Source organism: Thunnus thynnus, chromosome 9, assembly GCF_963924715.1.
Source record: "Thunnus thynnus chromosome 9, fThuThy2.1, whole genome shotgun sequence".
In the NCBI taxonomy this organism is placed as follows: Eukaryota; Metazoa; Chordata; class Actinopteri; order Scombriformes; family Scombridae; genus Thunnus; species Thunnus thynnus.
In genome coordinates this window covers 2,878,687-2,900,482 of record NC_089525.1, presented here as the reverse complement: position 1 = coordinate 2,900,482, position 21,796 = coordinate 2,878,687, and the positions used below count along the sequence as shown (strand labels likewise).

The 21,796-nt window shown below is 41.8% G+C and overlaps 2 protein-coding genes across 2 annotated transcripts; one reads left to right on the top strand and one right to left on the bottom strand.

Annotated features, from left to right (window-relative positions):
* Positions 1-1,803: 1,803 nt before the first annotated feature.
* naa15a (N-alpha-acetyltransferase 15, NatA auxiliary subunit a) lies at positions 1,804-16,189 on the bottom strand. Its single transcript, XM_067598523.1, is given in 21 exon segments — positions 1,804-2,884; positions 2,887-2,977; positions 3,082-3,179; positions 3,720-3,863; positions 3,960-4,058; positions 4,203-4,311; positions 4,393-4,586; positions 4,863-5,076; positions 5,641-5,769; positions 6,987-7,139; positions 7,228-7,397; positions 7,750-7,822; positions 7,921-8,027; positions 9,406-9,501; positions 9,781-9,900; positions 10,140-10,293; positions 11,599-11,733; positions 11,961-12,118; positions 12,355-12,459; positions 14,688-14,772; positions 15,955-16,189. Coding segments are annotated over 21 exon segments (2,796 nt in total). The 5' UTR covers positions 16,009-16,189; the 3' UTR covers positions 1,804-2,576.
* A 1,241-nt stretch (positions 16,190-17,430) lies between these two features.
* ndufc1 (NADH:ubiquinone oxidoreductase subunit C1) lies at positions 17,431-20,182 on the top strand. Its single transcript, XM_067598522.1, has 4 exons — positions 17,431-17,582; positions 18,766-18,869; positions 19,832-19,903; positions 20,067-20,182. Exons 1-3 carry the CDS (start codon positions 17,537-17,539, stop codon positions 19,889-19,891), a joined length of 210 nt encoding a protein of 69 aa, XP_067454623.1. The 5' UTR covers positions 17,431-17,536; the 3' UTR covers positions 19,892-19,903; positions 20,067-20,182.
* The last annotated feature ends 1,614 nt before the right edge of the window (positions 20,183-21,796 follow it).

Genomic DNA, 21,796 nt, shown 5'->3' with positions numbered 1-21,796 from the left:
TTGTTACATTGCATGACTGAAAGCAGCAGGGAGAAGAAACTCTTATATTTCCTGCTCCTGACTCAACAGATAAACAACAGAAACAGCTTAACGTTAGCTGAGAGGCTAGCTGGCTGTGCTTCCCTCTGGTCATGCTGCTGCTAATGCTCCGCTAGCTACTTTTTACTCACCAAGTCAAACTTATAAGATTTGATGTCAAAATGATGAGATGCTGACATCCTAAGCCATGACTTTTTCAGCCAAAGTTATGAGATTCTGTCAAAAATTTAACTCACTAAAAATCATGAAAAATTTACTGAATCAAAATTATTATTTTTTTTTTACTTTTTAAGACAAAGTTATAATACTTTATCAAACTTTTTACTCACTAAGTAAAAGTTGTGCAAGTCATACAAGTCATAAGATACTAGGACAGAATTATTGGATGTCCTACTGTACATCAAATCATCAAACTTTTGAGCCTGATGATGAAAATCTCCTCATGTCCTGAAATGAATAGTGACACTTGTCTGCAGTGTGTATACATGGTGCAAAAGGGCAACTTTTACAATATCAGTAGCTTACATTAATAATTAATCATTCTTATTTAGTACATCTCTGTACTTAAAATTATGAGATGGTAAACTACAATTACAAATAATGAGAAAAAAATATGATGTTGAATCAAAATTATGATAAAGTAAAGTTTTGACTTTTAATGTCAAAATTTGGATATAAATGAATCAAAGTGTGACTTGGTAAATCCCAGAACCTCCACAAAATTTGGTCTCATTTCATCAGAATTCTCACTTTGTATCTAATAATTCTGACCTACCTTAAAGTCCCTCCACTCAAAAACATGTTTTTCTTCTTGTTCCTTCAGTTGGATGTTGTTCTCTTCTCTGTGTAGAATGATGTATGTGCAGAGTTTGTTTTCATATTCATCTGCTGAAGGAGGAAAGTTTCTCTGAGCTCATTGAAAATCTGATTTTAAGGGGCGGGCCTACGAGCAAGATTTGTGACATCACAAGTAGTTTGCAAGCTAATCGTGGTCCAGTTTGCAACTTACACAAGTGTGATGTGGAAACTTAAAGCTTTGAGTGCACAAACACTAAGAATGGACTTTTTCTTTAAGTAGGACCATCTTGCATCAAGCGGTCACACTTTTGAAATGAACATGATTCTGAATTTTTCAATAAGGGAGTAGATGATCTAATTTGAAGGATTTTTTGATGAGGTAATCAGACTTTTTTTTGTGGAAAAAACATACCACACATTATCCCAAGCAGGCTATTTTTATGTATCTTACATTTCATCAGATGTTTTCTTTCCCTGTTATAAACGGGCTGCCATGGTTGTGTCACTTTCCATGCAAAAGAATCTGCACTGTGGCTCAGATGTTCACGTCTTGCATCTTTCTATCTTCAAGCACACAGCAGCAGACCTGTTCCTGGATGTTATCCTGAAGAGAGAGTTCATCACCACCTACTTGAATCAGGAACACACCTTCTTCAGCTCCCACAACACTGGACAGGTGGAGGCTCTGAACACACACACACAGCGAGCCAAACTGTGAAGGTCCAGCTTCATGTTCTCTGCTCAACTGCTTCTATGTATGATGACACACACACAAGTTCACCTCACTGACTGAAAGACAGAAAGGTCCTGACTCATGAGTTTTTCCCCTCTGACAGGCAGCATCATGTCAAACGGCTCTGAATACTGTCATTGTAAAGTGAATTCTTTTGCATTCTCAGCAACAGGACATTTATTAAATCTAGCTCGCTCTACGTATATTTCAGTGCAATTCATTAAAATGACTCCTTTCAGAAAACAAGTTTTATTCAACCCAGTTTTATTCAGAACTCCTTGGTGGTTGCTAAACAGGAGCAGGTTGATGGTGGGCTGAATCCAGTGGGAATAAAAGCTGGAAACAAGTGGTTTTCATTGGACCTCTCACTGCTGTTTCCCCACCAGGATCCAACGGAAGAGATGCAGGCAGTCATGAACATTTGAATGTCACACAGTATCACAACCCTGACATCTGCAGCTCATTCAGTCACCTCCTGCTCACCCCCCTCCTCCTCCTCCAGTTCATGTTGGGAGCAGGCAGCACCCTCGTGTGGCACAGCAGAGAACTGCAGGGAGTGGGCAGCTGATTACTACGACCTCCCTGGAAAACCAGCAATTTTCCCTTTTTTTTTTTTTTTCTATTGTTTGTTTTTGGCAAACAGCAGCTCACATTCTGAACAACAACATCACCACCACTATTACAATGGTACCGTTTGGTTTTGCAAACATTGTTTTATTAATTTTGTCAGTTTGTAATATATAAATTACTTTTAAAAACGTGAGAAGCAGATGCACCTACAAGAAGGACATGGCGTGAAAACACAGGAGTCATAGAAAACCTAGACTGTGTTTACAGAAGCCATCAGCCAGTGTCCACTTTTCCCAGAATCCTCTTTCGCCTCTCCATACTGTATTTATCTGTTGTTGGTTTTTTTGTGGACAGGGCCTTTTTTTATTGTTTAAAAAAGTTAAATGGGCATCGTCTTCCTCTATGTGCCAGCTCCCTTCGCTCTCTCCTGCGGCGCTCAGTCCATCCAGATCAGTGCAATGCAGGGGCGACACACAGCTGCCATAGCCCGGGAGTGGAGGGGGAGGGGAGAGGGTGGGTGGGAGGTGGGGTGGGGGGGGGCTGGGATGGGGGGGAAACGGGTGTGTTGGTGGACTAAGGCGTCTGGCGGCGTGTTCGCACCTCTTCCTCTTTCCTCCTCCTCCGAGCTCACATTTCGTTTGCCATGTCGTCGTGCTCTCCTGCCGACAGGTCGCCGTTGGCACTGATGTTGGTGCTGTTGTCTTGGTAACCGGGAGGCATGAAAGCCAAGCTGTAGGGGTAGATCTTATGGCAGGCGGCTCGGTAAGCTTCGGCTGCCTTCTGCTGAGCCTCGCCCAGCTGCCCGTCGCGCAGAGCCTCCAGCACCTCGGTACAGATCTGCAACACACACACATTCATTCATTTTCATGGAGGTGTTGTCAACCAGAGGCAGCAGGGTGTGTTATGTCTGCTACTATAGTTGTGTGTAAATCATGGCAGACCTGGATGCTTCCTCCTGACAGCGACTCGTCCAGGGCCGTCGCTATCTCGCAGGCCATCTTATCAGAAGGAGGCTCCAGGTAGACCATCATCTTAGCAGCTGGAAAACAAGAGACTCTAACTGATGACAAGCTGCTTCACATCAATGTTAGTCCAACAGGTGACGATAAGAACATTTAAAAGAAAAGATTAAGTCATTGGGCCTCATGCTCTAGTCTTTTTGTTTGAGTATTTCCTACGTTTGCTTGTGTTGCACCTGTTCATGAGGGGAACGTTCCTGAGATAAGCATAGTCAACACCCCTGAAATGTCCATATAAGGCGACCTGTTCTGCTTCGTTTCATTCACAAACATGTCTCCAAAATAAAAGAAGAATTTCACACTGCAGAGCTTTAATTCCTGCTGTCAGAAATCAGCAGACACATTTATCAGTGTCTGTAATCATATGAGAGGCCACAGAAGAAGAAATCTGTTCATATGAGTGTTTCTTGCATGAGGCCCATGAGTGAGTCTCGTGAGGTTGCGGTAGTGGTTCATAACGAGGTCATTGATTTTGAAACATACCCTACTGTGCGCTAGACAAATGACTGGTGATGCAGTGCTATGTGTTGGTTGTTAGAGCAGAGTGTGTGCTTGCGTACCAGCCAGTCTGTGGGGGATGGAGTTGGAGTGTTGGCTCAGGTAGTTCTTGTTGTAGCTCTGGGGGTTGCTCTCCCCAAACAGCCTGGAGATCTCCTGCTTCAACACCGTCCTCACCGCCTCCGGCAGGTCCGCACTCTCACTCACTACACACACACACATTAAAAGAAAGAAGGTTTTCAGATGATTCAAAGTGAACATGTAGAAAACCTTCATGTAACTTCGAAACGTCTCCCCCTCACCTCCTTTAAAGAAGCGCACTAGACACTGGTGCAGCCATGGGTTAGAAGGCTCGATGGCTACAGCCCTCTTTATTGACTGCAGCATCAACAGGTACTTCTCTGGAAGGAATGCAGAGACAAAGACACATATACAGCCAGGTTTAAAATCATCTGAAGATGTAATGTTTTCTACCTCTGCTTACAGCTGGACTATTGCTAATGAGTGTGTGAAAGGTGGCGACATGCAGGCTGGGAGTATCTGACCTTTCCTGAAGTAGATCTCGAAGGCCAGGAGGTGAGTCTCGATCTGGTTCCGCACCAGGTTCTTCAGAGGGATCAGGAACTTCACCGCCTCCTCCAGAGGACTGTCCGGCTGGTAAAACGAGTCAACCGTGTCACGTTATTCATCTGCGTTCTACTCCAGCCATGCTGAAAGTGGTAAACGTGAACCCACCTTGGCCAGTTTATCTGGTATTAGCTCCTCTTTTGGCCCTCCTATCTCCTCGTCGTCGTCCTCTTTCTTCTTCTTCTGGTTTTTCAGCTGCTTCTCTTTCTCTGCGTTCTTCTTTTCCTCCTCTAGCTGTGCCTTCTTCTGGGCTCTTCGCTGTTTGTTGCGCAGTTTCTTCAGCTCCTTGTCTGTCAGATTCTCTATACAGAACATAAATAATATACAGTATTAGTACATTTAAGATGCTATTATCACCAAACTTAAGTGTCCGCTGCCTCTGAAGAACCATGAAGTCTGGGCTCATTAGACCCATGACACATTAAAAAACAACAGCAGGGGTCAGAATCAAAGCCAAAGTATAATTTGAGTACAAACTGTACTGTTTGCAACACACACACACACACACACACACACACACACACACACACACACACACACACACACACACACACACACACACACACACACAGTCTAACCGGTGTCTGCCTGGCTCTCCTTGTTGTCGTCAGTCAGAGGTTTGTCGTGCAGGGCCAGGTAGATCTGGATGGCGGTTCGAGCTGCTTTGTAGTAGAACGGATGCTGCCGCAGGACATCCTCCAGCTTCAGCAGGTCCACATAGGAGCGCAACGTCATCTTCCTCATGCAGTAGGTGTGGAAGTCAAACTGGTCATCTGTGATCTCCACAAAATGCTGATGGAGACGATGAGGAGAGAAAAGGAGAGTCAAGACTGCATGGAAAAATGATTCACACAAGTGCTGCTGATCCAGTGTGTTCCAAGAATTGTCACTTTGCAAATCAATCGCTAAATACACTAAATCAAGCTAATCAAGCTAATCAAGCTAATCAAGCGAATCACGCTAATCAAGCTGGGGCTTTGAGGCGGCGATGGCACATAATGCATTCAGCTATTCTTTATGTTTTAATCTATCTTATGTAATAGGCACCCTCAGGTGTAGGGATGAGTTCTGGTAGTCAGTTCCATTTTGGATCTGGTTCCCAGTTGGCAAAATACCCAGATTCATTAAGTTCCAACGCTAATTAATCTCATATCAGAGCTTTTATCTCTCCTCACTTATTTTCATTAGCAAAGAGCAACAGAAAACATACTGTAGGTAGCAGACAGACCGTCACATCAGCAGCAGCATATTAGATCAGCTGTAACTAATTAATGTTAGTTTCTCATTTGTGATGACAGCAGCTGTGTGGAGTGGGCTGACATGACTGGTGTTAATCCTCATGTGTTGCAGACTCACCCTCTCAATCTCGTGGCACTTCTTCAGGGCCTCGCCGAACTTGTTCATAGCCTTGTAGGCCAAGGCACACTCCGTCTGGAACCACATGCACTGCATCTCATTCAGGTTCTCTACTGCCGACGTCCCCTCCTGAAACCACACACACACACACACACACACACACACACACACACATTAACACACAGTGTAGCTAGAGAACCTGTAGCTAGTGAGATGGTGGTTGGTGGTCATTTTTTTCCTGTATTTATCCTGAACCTGTGACCACTTTTTTTGTGCAGCTGGCTGTAAGAATATCCCAAGTGGGATTCAGGAAACTGGAAAAAAAAACTTGTTGTAAATTAGTTGCAACTTGGGAAACACTAGTTTCACTCTTTAAAATGTTACTCAGGAGTCAAAGGAAGAATATCACACCTGTTTAGGTAGATTATGCAAATTAGACCAATGAGGAATTAAAAATGGCGGCAGCATTTAGAGACACAGTATTAACACATGATGAGGAAACAACAACACAGATTAGTCCTGTTCTTTGTATTTACTGCTGCATTAGTTGGATGTAATGAATAAATGAAAAGGAGAAATGTAAAGGAGGAAAATGAAACTGAAACAACTGTCTCCACAGTAAATCATCTGTTGAGTGTTTGATGGTTATTTATCTCTGCTTTTGACTGTTAACGCCGTGAAACAAATCAGAAAATAAAATTTTATTTCTGTAATTTACCGGCTGTGTTCTCTCTACCGCCGCTCCCTCTCTTCATTTACTCTTTAGCTCACTCGACCACCACCACGCTGTCTCTGTCTTGCGCTTGTGCTCTCAGCTCCATGGCGCTATTTCTCGCACTTTTTTAAAATGGGTTGGGGGGCTGACAGTAAAGCCTAACTTTACTTTGAAGGTAATCAAACAAAGAGAAATGTCCTCCCCTCATCCTATACTGGTCCTAAATTGATACTACAGTACTTCCTTGTTCTATGAATGAAGCAGAACACAAGTTGAAGCAGCTGTGTGTATTTGACCAATCAGCGACAATCACCCTTGTAAACCCCGCCTCCAAAGTTCCTGTACTTTTGGAAAGTACTACCACCCCTGCAGGGACTTTTGGGGGGTTAAACAATCTCCCTGGAACTTCACTTGGACCCTCTGATGGAAACGCGGGCACATTAAACTAGAAAGCAGATGAAACGACATCCCTGAAGAGCTCAGGCACAAATGTAAACAACACTATTTTTAACCACTGAGCAAGAAATCCCATTCTGCACGCACCCATACTGCACCAAACTACTCATCTGTCTGATGCATAAATACCAGATCATCACTGCGACAACACATACACCCTTGAGCTGTGTCTCACCCGTGTGAACTTGGAGCACATCTCCTCTGCTTCTTTGATGAGGCCAGCCTTCAACATGTACTTGGCGCACTTGGAGTTGATGAAGCGATCGGCGGTGTCCAGGGCCTGAGCCTCGTCCATCCACCGAGCTGCTTCCTTTATGTTGCCTGCATGCTGCGGAGCGAAAGGACGCGGGTAAACACCACAAACAATGAGCTGATACATGCGTGTCCTTAACGTATGTGCAGAGTTTATGCCGAACCTTGTAGATCTTGGCCTTGATGAGGAAGAGCTCGATGAGCGTGGGCGTGCTATCGATGGCGGCGTTGATGTAGTCCAGAGCGAGGATGGGCTGACCTACGAAGTCAAAGTGCTGTGCCAGGAAATACTGTACCCACAACAGGGTGGTGGGGGGCTCCTCCTTCCCATCATCTGTACACACACATTTAAAATAACAGCTGTCATGTGACTGGATTCACAGCTCTGCTTTTATATGTGATTTACATGGACTGGAGTTACACAAAGAAACTAAGGACCACAGACAGTTTATCTTAAAGTAGCCAATCACAAAGAGCGTTTCCATCCACCTGTTTCTATGTTCAATATTAACACAACAGTACTGGATGGAGACATGCATTCATTTGCATTTTCTTTTGCTGATTTTCTGGATATTTCTGTGAAAATGTGCATTACATTTGGATGGAAACTTGGCTACAGAGAGTAAATGACTATATGATGCTATGACAAGAAAAATAAAGTCAATCCATGACCGAGCAACACTCACCATTTTCATTAAACATTCGACAGCTTTTTAAACAAGTTTCATAGCCAACTACTAATTCTTCAATGATTGAAACCTGCGTGAGGAGAAAAAAGGTTAAACTGTTTATATTCAGACCAAGAGGGACAAGAATTTCAGTGTGCAGCCATGTGTTGTAAATGTCAGCGGGCCTACCTTGTCTTTGTCAGTGTAGAGGGATTTGAGGGTAGTGAAGACGGGCGGGCAGCCCTTACTGAAGTTCATCCTCAGATAGCTGTCCAGACATTCACGAAACTTCTCCCCTGACCAGCACAACACACAGTAAAAGGTACAGTAACGTGAGATTTGTACTGACACATAGCACACGAGGGTGGTAATATACAGGGTTTGATACAGGATGAGTCACTGCAACCTCACTGTGCTCAGTTGTCCCCATAAAATCAAGGGAATTGTCAATGCTGTCAGTCGGCTTCTCATTTTTAGCTTTTAGCAGCTGCACTCAAGTTAATTTCATGAGTTAACCAAACAACCAGATGAAACTGTTAGCAGTTCCCTGGTAAAGCTGCTATCTGTGCATTCAGGCAAGAGTCAGCTGTTACAAAAACAAACTCCAGTCTGTATTGTTTTGATAAGTCTTCTGTATTTAGAAAATCTAGCGTTACCTGACAGTTCAGGTGATTTCCAGCCCCACACATCCTAGCTAGACAGCGGTCGACTTCTGACTGGCAGCTGATAGTGAATAATAGTCAGAATCCCTCGATTATACTTATTATACTGTTAACTGTCTCTTTATTTGAGTATTTTTCTTTTTTTTTTAATCAGGATCAGCTTTGAGTCTGTGAAACTAGCTTATAACATCAGCAGCCACAGTGAGACAGAGCTATCAACATTGAGATAGTTCACTTCAGCTGTAATTACCAGACGTGACTTGCAAGCAGTTTGTCATTATTACCTTAAGTGGAAAATGACAGTTTTCACTTAATCTAATGGCTCTTTTTATTAGAATGATTATTAAGAATTGTATAGTAAATGCTACCTGATTGGGCCTGGTTTTGCAGATATAAACTGTGTGTGTTAAGTGAAACAGTTAAGCCCTGGTGACACAAAACTGCTATCACCTATTTCCCATCCATCATAATAATAATCATGTTCTAAATGTTCTCATATATTGGATGTAATTGAAGACATCGGTTACATGTCTTATAGAATTTGTCCAATATCAACTCTCATATTTATTTTCTATCACTCACTGCATGCACAGTTTTACCTGTATTGTTTATTGTGTACTCTGGATGAAGCAGTGATGCAATAGAACAGTGCTAACAGGCTCACTGGACCCCCTCCCACACAATCCTGGCTCAAACACTGAATTTATCTGAGGGGGTGTGGGGGTAGTTGATAGGATAAGCTGAACAACACCCATGACTCTGGACTCTTGGACATAGTGATTAAACTAAACCATCTTAACTCAAGGTCCACTTACTAGCTTTTCCTGCATGTCACAGTCTTAATGAGTGGATGGAGATGTGACTATGTACATGTTAAGACGTTCTCTATGGCTGCTGCTCACTGAGCGAACCGTCTGCTGTTGAATACTGCATGATCACAACCAACTCCAGCCGAAGACTAAAAGGTTTTGATGGTACAGTGAGTGTGTGCTGGAGGCTGTACTGTGTTTACCTGTGAGGAAATTAAGAGGAAGCCTTCGAGGAACTAGGCCTTTAGGAAACTTCAACCAGGCCTCCTCATAAATCTTCTGACGCTCCTCGATACCACCTGGAGAAACACAATGAATGAACAAATGAAAAGCAAGTAATGTCACATCAAATAAGTTCTGTATTAATATTTCTGGAAGCACAACGGACTCAAAAGAACATATGTACTGAGGAGAACAACAAAGGCAGACATGTTCAGAAATATTCAGAGTTTCAGAAAACCTTTTGGAGCAAGACACTTGCAAAATACAAACACTGTCCATGAAAAAATGATTCATACACACGTAGAGATGGATATTAGGAATATGTAATGAGCTGTGGGTGTGAGGATAGTGTTTACCTGGCTTCAAGGCCTTTTCTAAGCCCTGGTAGTAGGCCCAGTTCTCAGGGTTCCTCTCCTGGAGTCTCCTGTAGACCTCTAAAGCCTCCTCAGGCCTCTCCAGCTTTAGCAGCAGCTCTCCTACACACACGCACACACAAACATCTAGATTATAAAGTGCCACTGAAAGCTAAAGAATGTCTAATCCCCCATAAGAAGCACCAACAATTTCACTTCTGTTGGTGGTTCAGTTACTGTTAGGAGTCAAATCAACAGGAGATTTTCTCATCATTAGCATTCTGTCTGAACCTTTTGCAGTGATTCTATCTTAACACACTTTCTAAACAGTGTTGCTGTTTGAACGACGTGCGTGAACCCACCTCTCGTCTCCTCCACAGCCAGTTTATCACAGATCTGTTTCTCGTAGTTGTTGAGGTGATCGAGGGCCTCCTTATACAGGCCGGCCTCCCTCAGAACCTGGTTCTGATACAGCAGCAGTTCACTGTACTCGTAGTCCACTTTGTCTGGAGACGTCTGGACAAACACACACACACACACACACACACCTCTAAGTCCCCAACTTCTACTACAACTTACACTGTAAGTTTCCTGCTATAAAAGTGTCATATTATGAATTCAAACTGATGGCTTCCTTGTATTTGCTGGATGTTATTGCTTCAAGCATAGATGAGTACACATTGTGACTGATAAGACAGTATAAATACATACAGGTTGTTATTGATGCATAAGATCTCTAGAAAGAAAAATAAATATGCCTATTTGTTTAAGAGCCTAGAAAACAGCACAGAATCATAGTAAACCAATTTAAATGATAAAGATGAAATGTAATGTGTATACAGTTTAATACTTGGTCTGTTGGATTGTATTTTGTTTCTCCTGCATGATAATATCAAGTCATTCCACTCATTGTTTTTCATGTCATTACAGCGCATTCAGACAGACAGTCATTGAGAGACAGGGCAGCTGCCACTCTTGTTAACAGACAACACTATCTGCTGCTGACATGGAGCGAGAGTTGATGATGGGTCAACTTTTTCAATGTGCCGTCGCAGCTTGTTGTGTGACCATGGCAACCGCAGAAACCACACACAGAGAAACGGGAGCTGATTTGATTAGTGTTTGTGACCCCTGAATGATACACCACATCCCCAGCAGACAACATGAAACATCAGCTTCAAGCTTTGATTATCCAGTCTGGACCAATAAACTATGTTTTATCATATTAGTTCTATTAAAAGAGTCCTCCTGTGTAAAGCCTTTATAGTCTCCAGAGGGAGCTGTGTGAAATCTCATCAACTGCCTCAAGTGATGCCCGCTCCTCATCTCTCCTGAAGGCTAGCACCTCCACGCTACATTATCTACTGCTAACATAACACACCTGAGAGAACAGTTAGTGGTTGAGATGCACTGTGGGTAATGTGGGCAGCAGGTTTTGACAAGTTAGAGGAATGCGTAGAATAAAAATAGACAATATCTCTGGTTGTGCTTTTCACCTTTTTTCACCATGGAAAAAAATGGAAATTCCACATGACCGCTAAGCAAATTCAAACTGTAGGCTTAGCTTCAGAAATGGACCTTGAGGGGAGTTTATTTTGTCACCTCATTGATACAGATAACCAAAGACCTTTACTCTGACCCCCCCTCTGGTCAAACACCATCACTTCACCACAACTGCTAAAATCATTAAAAAACACTTGACTTCTTTCATCTCACATGTAATGAGCTTTTCTTTACACTGAGCAGAGCAGAGACAGAGACTGTAGCTTGGCTGTATAGAATATTTACGGCTCTGTTGAGTAGTCTACAGCTTTATCTTACCTGTTGCGTTTTACGGAACTCCTCAACGATCTTGGCGGCCATCTCGAAGTCCTCCAGCAGGTGATAGGCTACAGCATAGCCGATCCATGAGGCCCGCTGGGCTGGACGGAGCTGCAGCAGTTGGTAGCGAGTCTCCTGGAGAGAGACAACCATCACAACACACACACAACTTGTGAGTTATAACACTCAGATGTGATTATCCTAATGGCCAGCTGGTCCAAAAGACCATCCTCCAACTGCCTGAGCCCGCACCATCTTTTCACCCCAACCAACCCCCCTTTCATCCATTCTCCTCCTGCCTCCCTCCATCAGGACCTTTTATCTGGACACTCCTATTTTTACATCTCTCTGGCGATCCTCACCCTGTATCCCTCCAGGTCTCTCATCTGGATCTGCAGCAGGGAGAGGTCTCGGAGGATCTGCAGGTTGTCCTTGTCCCACTTCAGAGCGTTGCGGTAACACTTGATGGCCTCATCATACTTTTTATCCGAGCGCTGCAGCAGGCCGTACACGTGCCAGCCTGGGAGGATGAGCGAGTTCAGGAAGCAAACGCGCACACATACACACACACACACGGACACACTGGACTCAGCCAGTGGATGGTAACAGCTACACACACGTTTCCACAGCGGATGCATTTTTAAAAATGTCTGAAAGCTTTGAGGGAGAGCAAACCAAGCAGACATTAAGTTAAAGAACAAGTTTGTCATGACACTACAAGAAGAGAAGGGCCCGGAGGGAGCGGTGGAAGGATACAGACGTGGCTCTTGAGGTCGTTGCGGAGGCCTCGTCTCACCAGCTCGTAGGCTTCCTCCTTCTTGCCCAGACAGTTGAGGGTTAAACCCTTCATGGCCAGCGTCTCTGGAGAACAGGGCAAGAGTGAGACATTCAGGTCAGTCAAGCTTCCTGTTTAAGAGTGATTTAATTAACAGCTGCATTTCTTAAACTCATTAAAAAACAAACCTGTCATTTATTAATTCAGGTCTGTTTCTTGTGGGTGTGTCTTCTGACACTGATTCTGTTTATGAAAGCAGTTTATTCACATTAACTGATGGGATGACCTACAGAAAACTGCAGTTTTCTTTGCAATACTTAAAAAATTTGGAATCAAGTTTGCTGAACATGTGGATGGAACAGTGTGAGCAGTAAATAATGTGACACTGTTGAGGATGCTACAAACACAACTGTTCAAAATCCTGCTGATGCATCACAACTAGAGCCTGCCTGAAAAAAAATGCAAAAGTTAACAAGTAACAAACAAATGTTGTTACATAATGTTTATCCACCAGAGAGCACTGACAAGTATATGTTTCAACTCTGCACATTGTTGTCACAAGAACATGGTGTACACAATATGGCCAAAAGTATGTGGACATGTGAACAATCTGTCAGTGAGGTCCGACACTGATGTTGGGTGATAAGGCTCTGGCTCACAGTCGGTGGCGAAGGTGTTGAGGTCAGAGCTGCTGTGTGCAGATCAGTCAAGTTCCCCCACAGCAAACTGGGAAAAGCATCTCTATATGGAGCTGGCTCTGTGCACAGAGGAACTGTCATGTTGAAACAGGGAAGTTGCTCCAAAAGGTTGGAAGCATAAAATACCACTACTGTACCGTCTTTGACTGAACACTAACATAGAGCTTAACACAGCCAGATGTGTTTTATGTGCTTACATTATTTCATTTTGTTTCTATCATGCGTTTATATGCGTCTTATGTGTTTACATCATTTTAATTTCTAGTTTTAATAATCAGCTTTACACGTTTTAATATATTTTAATTTGATATGCTTTAATAGTTCTGTTATTATCCTCACTTATGTTTTTCTTTAATAACTTTAGTTGTTCTTGCTACAATATTCTTTCTTTTTTATTTTCTATAAAGCACTTTGAATGACTCTGGGTGTTAAATGTGCTATATAGACAGCAGCCTTGCCTTGTATGCTGTAGCAGTAAGACTTCCTTTCATTGCAACTAAAGGGCCTACACCAAACCAGGAACAGCATCAAAGACCCAAAGTAGACAAAAGTGTGTGGACGGGGCCATTATGAGTCATATAATGTGTATGCTAATCAAGTAAAAAAGCTCAGTTGAGCAATGAAACTCAAGAGTAAGAATGAAAATGTGTCAATCATGGATAAACAAAATGGGTTGTGTTTTTTTTTTGTTTGTTTTTTTTACAAACACATTACTTTAATGTGTTCCACAGATGGAATCATCCTGATAAATGTGCTTTCAGAATTACAACTTTCTCTCAAGTTTCTCTCACTTTGGCCTTTGAAATTCAGAGACTGTTAGTCTAGAGTCATTATATGATGTATGTTTTATGTCCCTTGTATCACAGCAACTTCCTCAGGGTTTGAGGTTCACATGAACACAACTATCTGGACACTTAAAACAAACGTATTCTCTCTTACAAGTGAAGCTGAGACAGTCTGAATAGCTTCTTTCAATCTTGTGAACTTCAGAAATCAAAGGTTTGACACTCTAAGGCGATGGACTAGGTGTGCACAGGTGTGAAAATGGGCACAGCTCCAGGTGCTTCACAAATTCATAATTTCATAATTCCTCTTGGCAGCGACGGAGGTGGTGTACTTTCACAGAAGAGACGAGAACACCGGCAGATTCTCCCTACATCTCCACTCCACTGCTATTCAACACACACACTAGGAAAAATATAACTTCCAGTGTGTTTTCCATAAAACAATATTTCATTACTTGCAGCCTTTTTATAGATCCCATCTACTAACATATGCACCTGCTTAACACCCCTCTCCCTGCAGCTTTGCGCGCCACCTTCCAGGGTAGTTGCTCTAAAAAAATAACTCAGTGTATGCTCCTGGGAAGTAAGATATTATTATTATTATATTGGTTTAGTAAAGTTTAACAGGCAGCAGCATTTGCTCTGTCTCTGTTATTTTGGGCTTGTGAGTGCAGCTGTCAAAGAGCAAGAAGATCACAACGTACTTTCAGTAAATCCAGAGATCCAATCACAACATTGTGTCACTTTTTGTGTATCAACTAGTGAATGTGTCAAAGTGACAGTGAAACATGATTTTTCTATACAGGTCAAGCCAGCTAGCTCTTCTCTTACCTCCATGCTCAGCAAACTTTGGGTTGCCCAGGATCTGTTTGCAGAACTTCAGTCCATTTCTGTACTGCTTGTGCTCGTAACATCTCTGCAACAAAAAAGAAAACAAAGACAGACTTCATGTGAGACCGGCCTGCCACTCTCTCTGCTGCTGCGCTAATCCTCAGGTCACAGCCGGGCTAAAGGTGCATGAAAAGGACGTTACTGCAAAAGTGCTGAATGCAAACACTGTTCCAGTGGTGAGCAGAAATAACTGCTCCTTCCTGCTACGATGGAGCAGAGCATCACATACTCCACACGTTGCCTCCTTGACAGTCCAGTCAGGACGAGGAGACTGCAGCATTCACATAAATGGGAATGACAACACTTGAGAACAGCCTGAATGATGGAGTGCTGTTGATGAGATGTGATCAGACAAGCAGTCAGATGGATGTGCCTGGCTCAGTGGAGACAATAGAAATCCTGCCAACTCCCACTACAATATCTGCACTCCAGTCCCTGACTGACAGAAGAAAGGGGCAGACACTCCCTATGCCCAATAGTAGTATTAGCTTTAGCATGTTAGTATTATTACTAGTACACTGTACAGGACCGCTGCTATAAATGGCTGAATACTTTGGGTTCAACACTCGTACAACATCTAAACAACAGACTTTTTAACATTACTTTGCCTGTTTGGTTATGCCGAAACAAGTGTGGCTTCTCGTGACTTGGAAAACAACTTAGCCTCATCCGTACATGCTATGTTGTGAAGAGGCAAGAGTCATTTAATAGTTAAATTTTCACATTAGTAAATGAAGTGTGGTACCGTGGCTAGCAGTGTGAGCTCAACTCAACCACTCAAACTAACTACAACTATTTACAGCGAACCGGAGACTAATGTTGCACAACTTCATTGGCACTGCAGCCAAAGAAGTTCCCATTCACTGGAAAGCTAACTCAACTATAAACACTTAACTTATGCATGGCTGTCATGTGTCAAGCAGCTTTGTCATTGATATACTTTGGATGTGTTGCAACTAAAGGCCAAAAGCATAGCTAGGACACCAAATGATTTGTCGCTAACCTATTAAGCTGTTTCCTTACTAGCATGATAACACCTACGTATTGATAATAGAGACATGGTAATTACAATGCGTTTAGTGTACTGAATCGTTTAGTTAATTCACTAGCAACTCCCTAGCTACTTGCTCTGACTGCTACAACTGACGGCTAGTTGGCAAACTAGCATTAGCTAGCAAGCTAACGTTATCTGAGGCATTTATCCTACCAATATTCTCTTGAAGAGAGCGTTCTCCTTCGGCGGCAGAGTGATTGTGGGCATTATGTTGGCGTCCTATGCCTCTGTGGGTTCACACATGAATAATATACTCCTGGACTCAAAGATCCTGGACTGTTTCAGTGTCTTCAGGCTCCTCTCCGCTCCTCTCTCTCACGTGTTGAAGCCGAGGCCCCCTTCAGAGCAAAATGGCCGACGTGCTTCTCCTCCGGGTCAGGCTGCTCTCTGAGTCTGCGCGTCAGTCACACCAGGCTCGACAGAAAACATCAAGAGATGCTCTTATAATACATCCATGTTTCAACTGGGATGAAACAACAAAATGCCTTATTCCTATCTAATAATATATAATCTACCTGGGGGTGCTGACAGGGTCACCAAAGCTTCGCGGGGGTTTGCGAGGCCTATTTGATTTTAAGGGGTGTAAGAAAACTCAAAGCTCCCCTCCACACATGTTCTAAGATAAAATATATAAAGAATACTCTGCTTGGAATAATATGTGTATAATATGTTTTTTCCTCCATAAAAAGTAGAATTGCCTAATCACAAACCTTAAAATTTAACCCATTTCTTCTTCCTCATTGAAAAATCCGGAATGGATGAATATGCAAATATTGTTTTCAAAACATTTCAGAAGTTTAACTGCTGGATACAAGATGTCTGCCACTTTAGTGTAAAATCCATTCTCAGTGTTTGTGCACTGGAGGCTTCAAGTTTCCACATCACACTTGTGTAGTTGCATACTGGACAATAATTAGCCTCTAAACCAGCTGTAATGTCAAGAATCCTCCCCGTAAGCCCACCCCAGAGAAACTTTCCTCCTTCATCAGATGAATGTGAAAACAAACTCTGCACATACACCATTCTGCACAATTAAGCTCAAACATTCAGGTGAAGTAACAATAAGAAAAGCACTTTTTTGAGGGGGGGGGGGGATCTTAAAAAGTATATCTTAGTATTTCACTGATTTCTGTGAAAAAAAAAACTTAATGTAATTGTTATTTTTAAAGTTTATATTGTTATTTAAGATAGAAACTTAAACAAATCTAACGAGGATGAGGTGTGTGCGTATGTGTGTGTGTGTGTGTTTTAATAAAATCATTTTAGAAACAGGTGTCGTTTCTCAGTATCACCATCCAAGAGGTGAGTTTGGTGAGAAGGGACAGTGGGGATGTACGCGAGATGATTTTCTTTTCTTTTTTTCCCTCAAACAACAGACTTTGGTTCGTTGAATGTAAGCTAAATGTCACAGGGGATTTCAAAAACATCAGACACATCTCCTAATTCCTGTGCATGTTTGGTGATGCATAAAAAATGATTAATTTTCTAATGTAATTTAATGGCAATATCCGTATCAATAAGTGTAGAAGAGGAATTTGATTTGTAATGATGCCAACCGGGGTTATGGAGTAATAAAATTAATAAAATCCAGATATTTGTTGAGTTTAAAATTACTTATGTGTACGTTCGACTCATCGGTGTTGTTGGACTCGTCTACTCTGGCCTGTCAGGACGTTTAATCAACCGCGGTGTGACAGGAGAGCACGGACACATAGAGAGCTGTTCTTTAGCTAAAATGACTTTCAATCGGTTATTATCTCGAGCTGTTCTCGCCAACAAAGGTAAGAAGATGATACATTAGCAACGAGTGAATACTTATGAGTTTGACAGACCCGTGTTTTATCTTGCTTTTTAAAACGTGAAAGCCGTGTTTGTTTTGAAGCCTGACCTTAGCTTAGCTTAGCTTGTAACGCTAGCGCCACAGTCTCAAAGGCATTTTCTCCCGCTAGTTATGCTTTTGAAAGAAAGTTATGCATTTTATAGTAATGTTTCTTAACCTACTACTTTGGAGTAACGTAACCCTTTGTTAAAATATTCTTAGTATATACAGCTTGTCAAGTGTTACAGAAAGGTTCAACCCTTCACAACATGCAAGCTTTACCCACAAGTAACAGTTAACGTTAATAACAATTCTTGTTATCCTAGGTGGAGTGGTAGTTGTTAATGCTGCTCGGCTTATTTAAAAAACCCACACTAGAGTAGGAGCCATTCTTCTAGTCGGCTTGCTTTTAAAACCCACAGTAGTACAATATAAGTGATGGGGGACAAAATCCATAGTCCTCCCTCTGTGTAAAAATGTATTTAAAAGTTTATCTGAAGCTAATATGAAGCTTCAGCGTCCAAATGAGTCAAATCAAGTAGATATTTTTCAACGTTACAGTCTTTTTAGTACCAAAGTCCCTCTTTTTGTTACTATACTTCCACCACAGCTCAACAGGGAAACACTGTCTGAGGAAACACAAAGAGGGAATTTGATGCTAAAAAGACTGTAAATGTGTCAGATATCCACTTGATATGACTCACTCATCATCAACTTTGAAATGCATTTTTGCCTCTAATATTCTAATAATCTAGTAATAGTCTCATAATCAGGGTTGCCTTATATTCGTATTATACCATCGAGAGCTACTAACCACATTGAAAAACACTTTGAGGAGAAGAAGGATGAGCTAAAAGTCAAGCTAACGCTAGCTCAGACCACTGACTGCTGGACAGCTCTCACAAATGAAAGTTGTATCACAAAGTTGTAAACCTCTTTCATTGTTCATATGGACACCTGACTGCTGTTTTAAGACAAACTTGAACAATTGTAAACCTATCCTATAAAATACTGTATAATTGCTGTGCAAATCCAAGGGTTTGGAAATGGTCTTTAGTCATCTTCTACCAGGTTTGCAATGCTATATTGATGTCCTGCAGTTGCTGGGGTGTGTATTCATTGTGGTTATCTTTGTATCTTTGCAGTTGGATCCAGATCTGTATTCACAAGCTCCAAGCCTGACATTGCCAATCCCAACTGGTTGCGAGTGGGTCTTGCCTTTGGATCATCTGTTTTCCTTTGGGGCCTGGTAAATGACTATATCATTTCACACAGAAAATTGCAATAACTTAGAATCCATCAAAATGATAGTTTGTGGCATTTATATAATTGCCTTGAAATCTATACACCTCTCACAGGAAGATTCAAGACCCAATAATGTATCATTCATTTAGTCAGGGCAGTGTTTTTCAGTCCTAGTCCTGGGGCACCCCATGCCCGGTATGCTTTAGATGTTTTCCTCTTCCAACACACCTGATTCAAATGATCAGCTCACCATTAAGCTCTGCAGAAGCCTGATAAAGAACCATTTGACTTGGGTGTGTTGGAACAAGGAGACATGTAAAACATGCAGGTCAGGGGTGCCCCAGCACTAGGACTGAAAAACACTGGGTCAAAGCACACTGCATCTTTTCCACCATGCAGCGCATTTGGCATTTCAAAGTTTCTATCATTGTCTCACTCAGTAGAGGGCAGCAAAGAGCTGCAAGCAATTCCCAAATCTAAAATTTGATTGAAATGTATAAAATATTTGAGGTTTGGTTTATAGGGAACTTTAGTGGATCAGGATTAAGGACAGTATGCTGAATTTGCCAGCAGACAATAACAGTGAAAGATGCATGTTTGAGAGGCAAATTAATCATAAATACTACATTGTGAGAAATGTGTATATATACTAGTGGGCTTCCTTGGGTTTCCCAGCGCTATAGTTTTGGTTTGATGTGTTTCAATACAAGTCTTATCTTGCAGCTTGGGCAATAATATTGAATTGTTTTAATCCTCCCAGGTGACAATAAGAAGTTCTCACAAAATATGAAATGAATTCTTTTGTAATTTACAGATACATTGAGGCTAAACGTTATTTATTGTAGATCTGCAAGGTTGTAATTTGAATTTGTGATTCTGATGGGATGTAGTGTGAATATGAGGAACTTTCTGCTAAAACCAGTTGGCACATTTGAATGACTTGTGGTGTCTGTCTTCCACCTGCAGCTGTTCAGGCAGCACAGCACAGATGTGCACGAGTACAAAGTGAGGAATGGACTGGAATAACCCTGCACACTGGTTCGTAAGCGTCTGTATAGTTAATACTAAAATTATATCATTATATTGTGATCTGGTACCTATAGCACCATATAGTGTCACTGTATCCAGTGTGAGACATATAATCTATAAATGGATGAACAAATAAAACATGATACTGTGTCATTTTTTTTGTCCTGTGCAGGAGGTCGTCAGGTCCTCACCAAAGGATGCACCTGTTTCTCCGCTTGTTTCTATTTTCACTGTTCCTGATTCCTCATGATGAATTCTGTGTAAAATAAATATATATCATGTGAAATATACATGAGTCATGATTATTTTGTTCACATAAATTCAAAGTTGTTGAGGTATTGGCATAGATATTACCACAAGTAAATCCATATATTATAAATGATTGATTTGTATTGATTAATCAACTGTCTTATGGCCAAAATACACTCTGTCTCTATGCGCAGCTACGTGGCCCTCCAGCAGGTAAATACTACATAGAACTGTGGAAAAAACAAGTACAGACTATTAAAAAATGATTAAAATAAACACCTTACTGTACTAGAGGCAATGCGACGCAGCAGCACAACCTTGTGGGGGTTTATTTACATTGCACTTTAAAATAAATCAATGAAATCAATGTGTATCTATGATCCTGTATTTAAAACAATCTAGTTAATTAATTCAGCACCAGTTAACACAGCCTAGGTTTCCAAACCCTGCATAACCAACTGCATTATCACTTGGCAGAACTCAATATACATGCAGTGAAGGAGGCTGAGTGTGTAGCAGGTAGAAAACCCTGCTCCGCCCTGTCTATGTGACTCACGCATCCGTGCCTGCTGTGAAATGTGATCCACATATGAAATACACCAACTGACAATACGCAACTAACTTACCATAACATACAATAATTACCAATGCTGGATATGGTTGAACTACCAGTAATCTATAAAAGTGAACTTGTCCCTGAAGACAAGTGATGATGTGATTTGACAGCCATACACAAGAGGTCATCCTCCTAATTTGTTATGCAGTGTTTCAAAGACTATTGGCCAGAATACACCGGGCACAGACGCATGGTTTATTAAAACTCTGGACAGGTCACAAATCTACCACAGGCCTAACACACTGAATCACGTCCACAACAGAGGCCAATTTAGACTCTTCAGTTTACCTTAACAGTGTGTCATGGAACTGTACAGAACCCCGATGCAGACTCAAGAAGCTTTTTACATTTCACAGAAGGATTTTCATAATATCCAATGAATTTGGAAAAGGTTTTCTAAGATAACGTATGGATAACAAAAACATTTTAAACCAGACAGAATACAGAGCCGTAGCAAACGTTGAGGATAACAGTTACCTGAGTTCAAATAAAATGAAAAATACCCAAAAGCAACATTTTGTTCACGTTGTCTGTGACCTTCCTCGCTTTACCTGACACTTGCACTGAACGGGGTGGAGAGGATGAAAGTCACCATGATGTATGGAGAGTGATCAATGCCACAAAAGAAGAGAATCAGGAGAGGTAAGGCACAACAAGTACACTGTCAGAACTGTTTGTTAGACGGTCAGAAACCTCCTCCTACACACCTTTCCAACATCGGATTAGGGCGAGCTGTGTCTGGCAACTTTCTGAAAATGACAATCCGATGTTCACACCCGCCTCATGCCGTGATTAGTGAGTCACTTTTTATATGAACAACTGAGTGCGGAACTATGAACACCTTCCAAGAGAGATCATCTGAAAATCTGCACCATTACTCCCATATTTACGCAATAATGCTATGACTGTTGGCTTTTCACTCCACTTTCAAGTGTGGCAATAACTACACACATATGATTTTTGACAAGGTCAGACAATATGTCATATGAATTACTACCTTTTAGTCATAACTATCGTATTTTGAGACATTTTTGGGC

Coding starts and splice junctions, on each gene's coding strand:
- ndufc1 (XM_067598522.1), top strand. CDS start 17,537: ATGACTTTCAATCGGTTATTATCTCGAGCTGTTCTCGCCAACAAAG. Junction 17,583..18,765: donor AGCTGTTCTCGCCAACAAAG/GTAAGAAGATGA, acceptor GTATCTTTGCAG/TTGGATCCAGATCTGTATTC. Junction 18,870..19,831: donor CTGTTTTCCTTTGGGGCCTG/GTAAATGACTAT, acceptor TTCCACCTGCAG/CTGTTCAGGCAGCACAGCAC.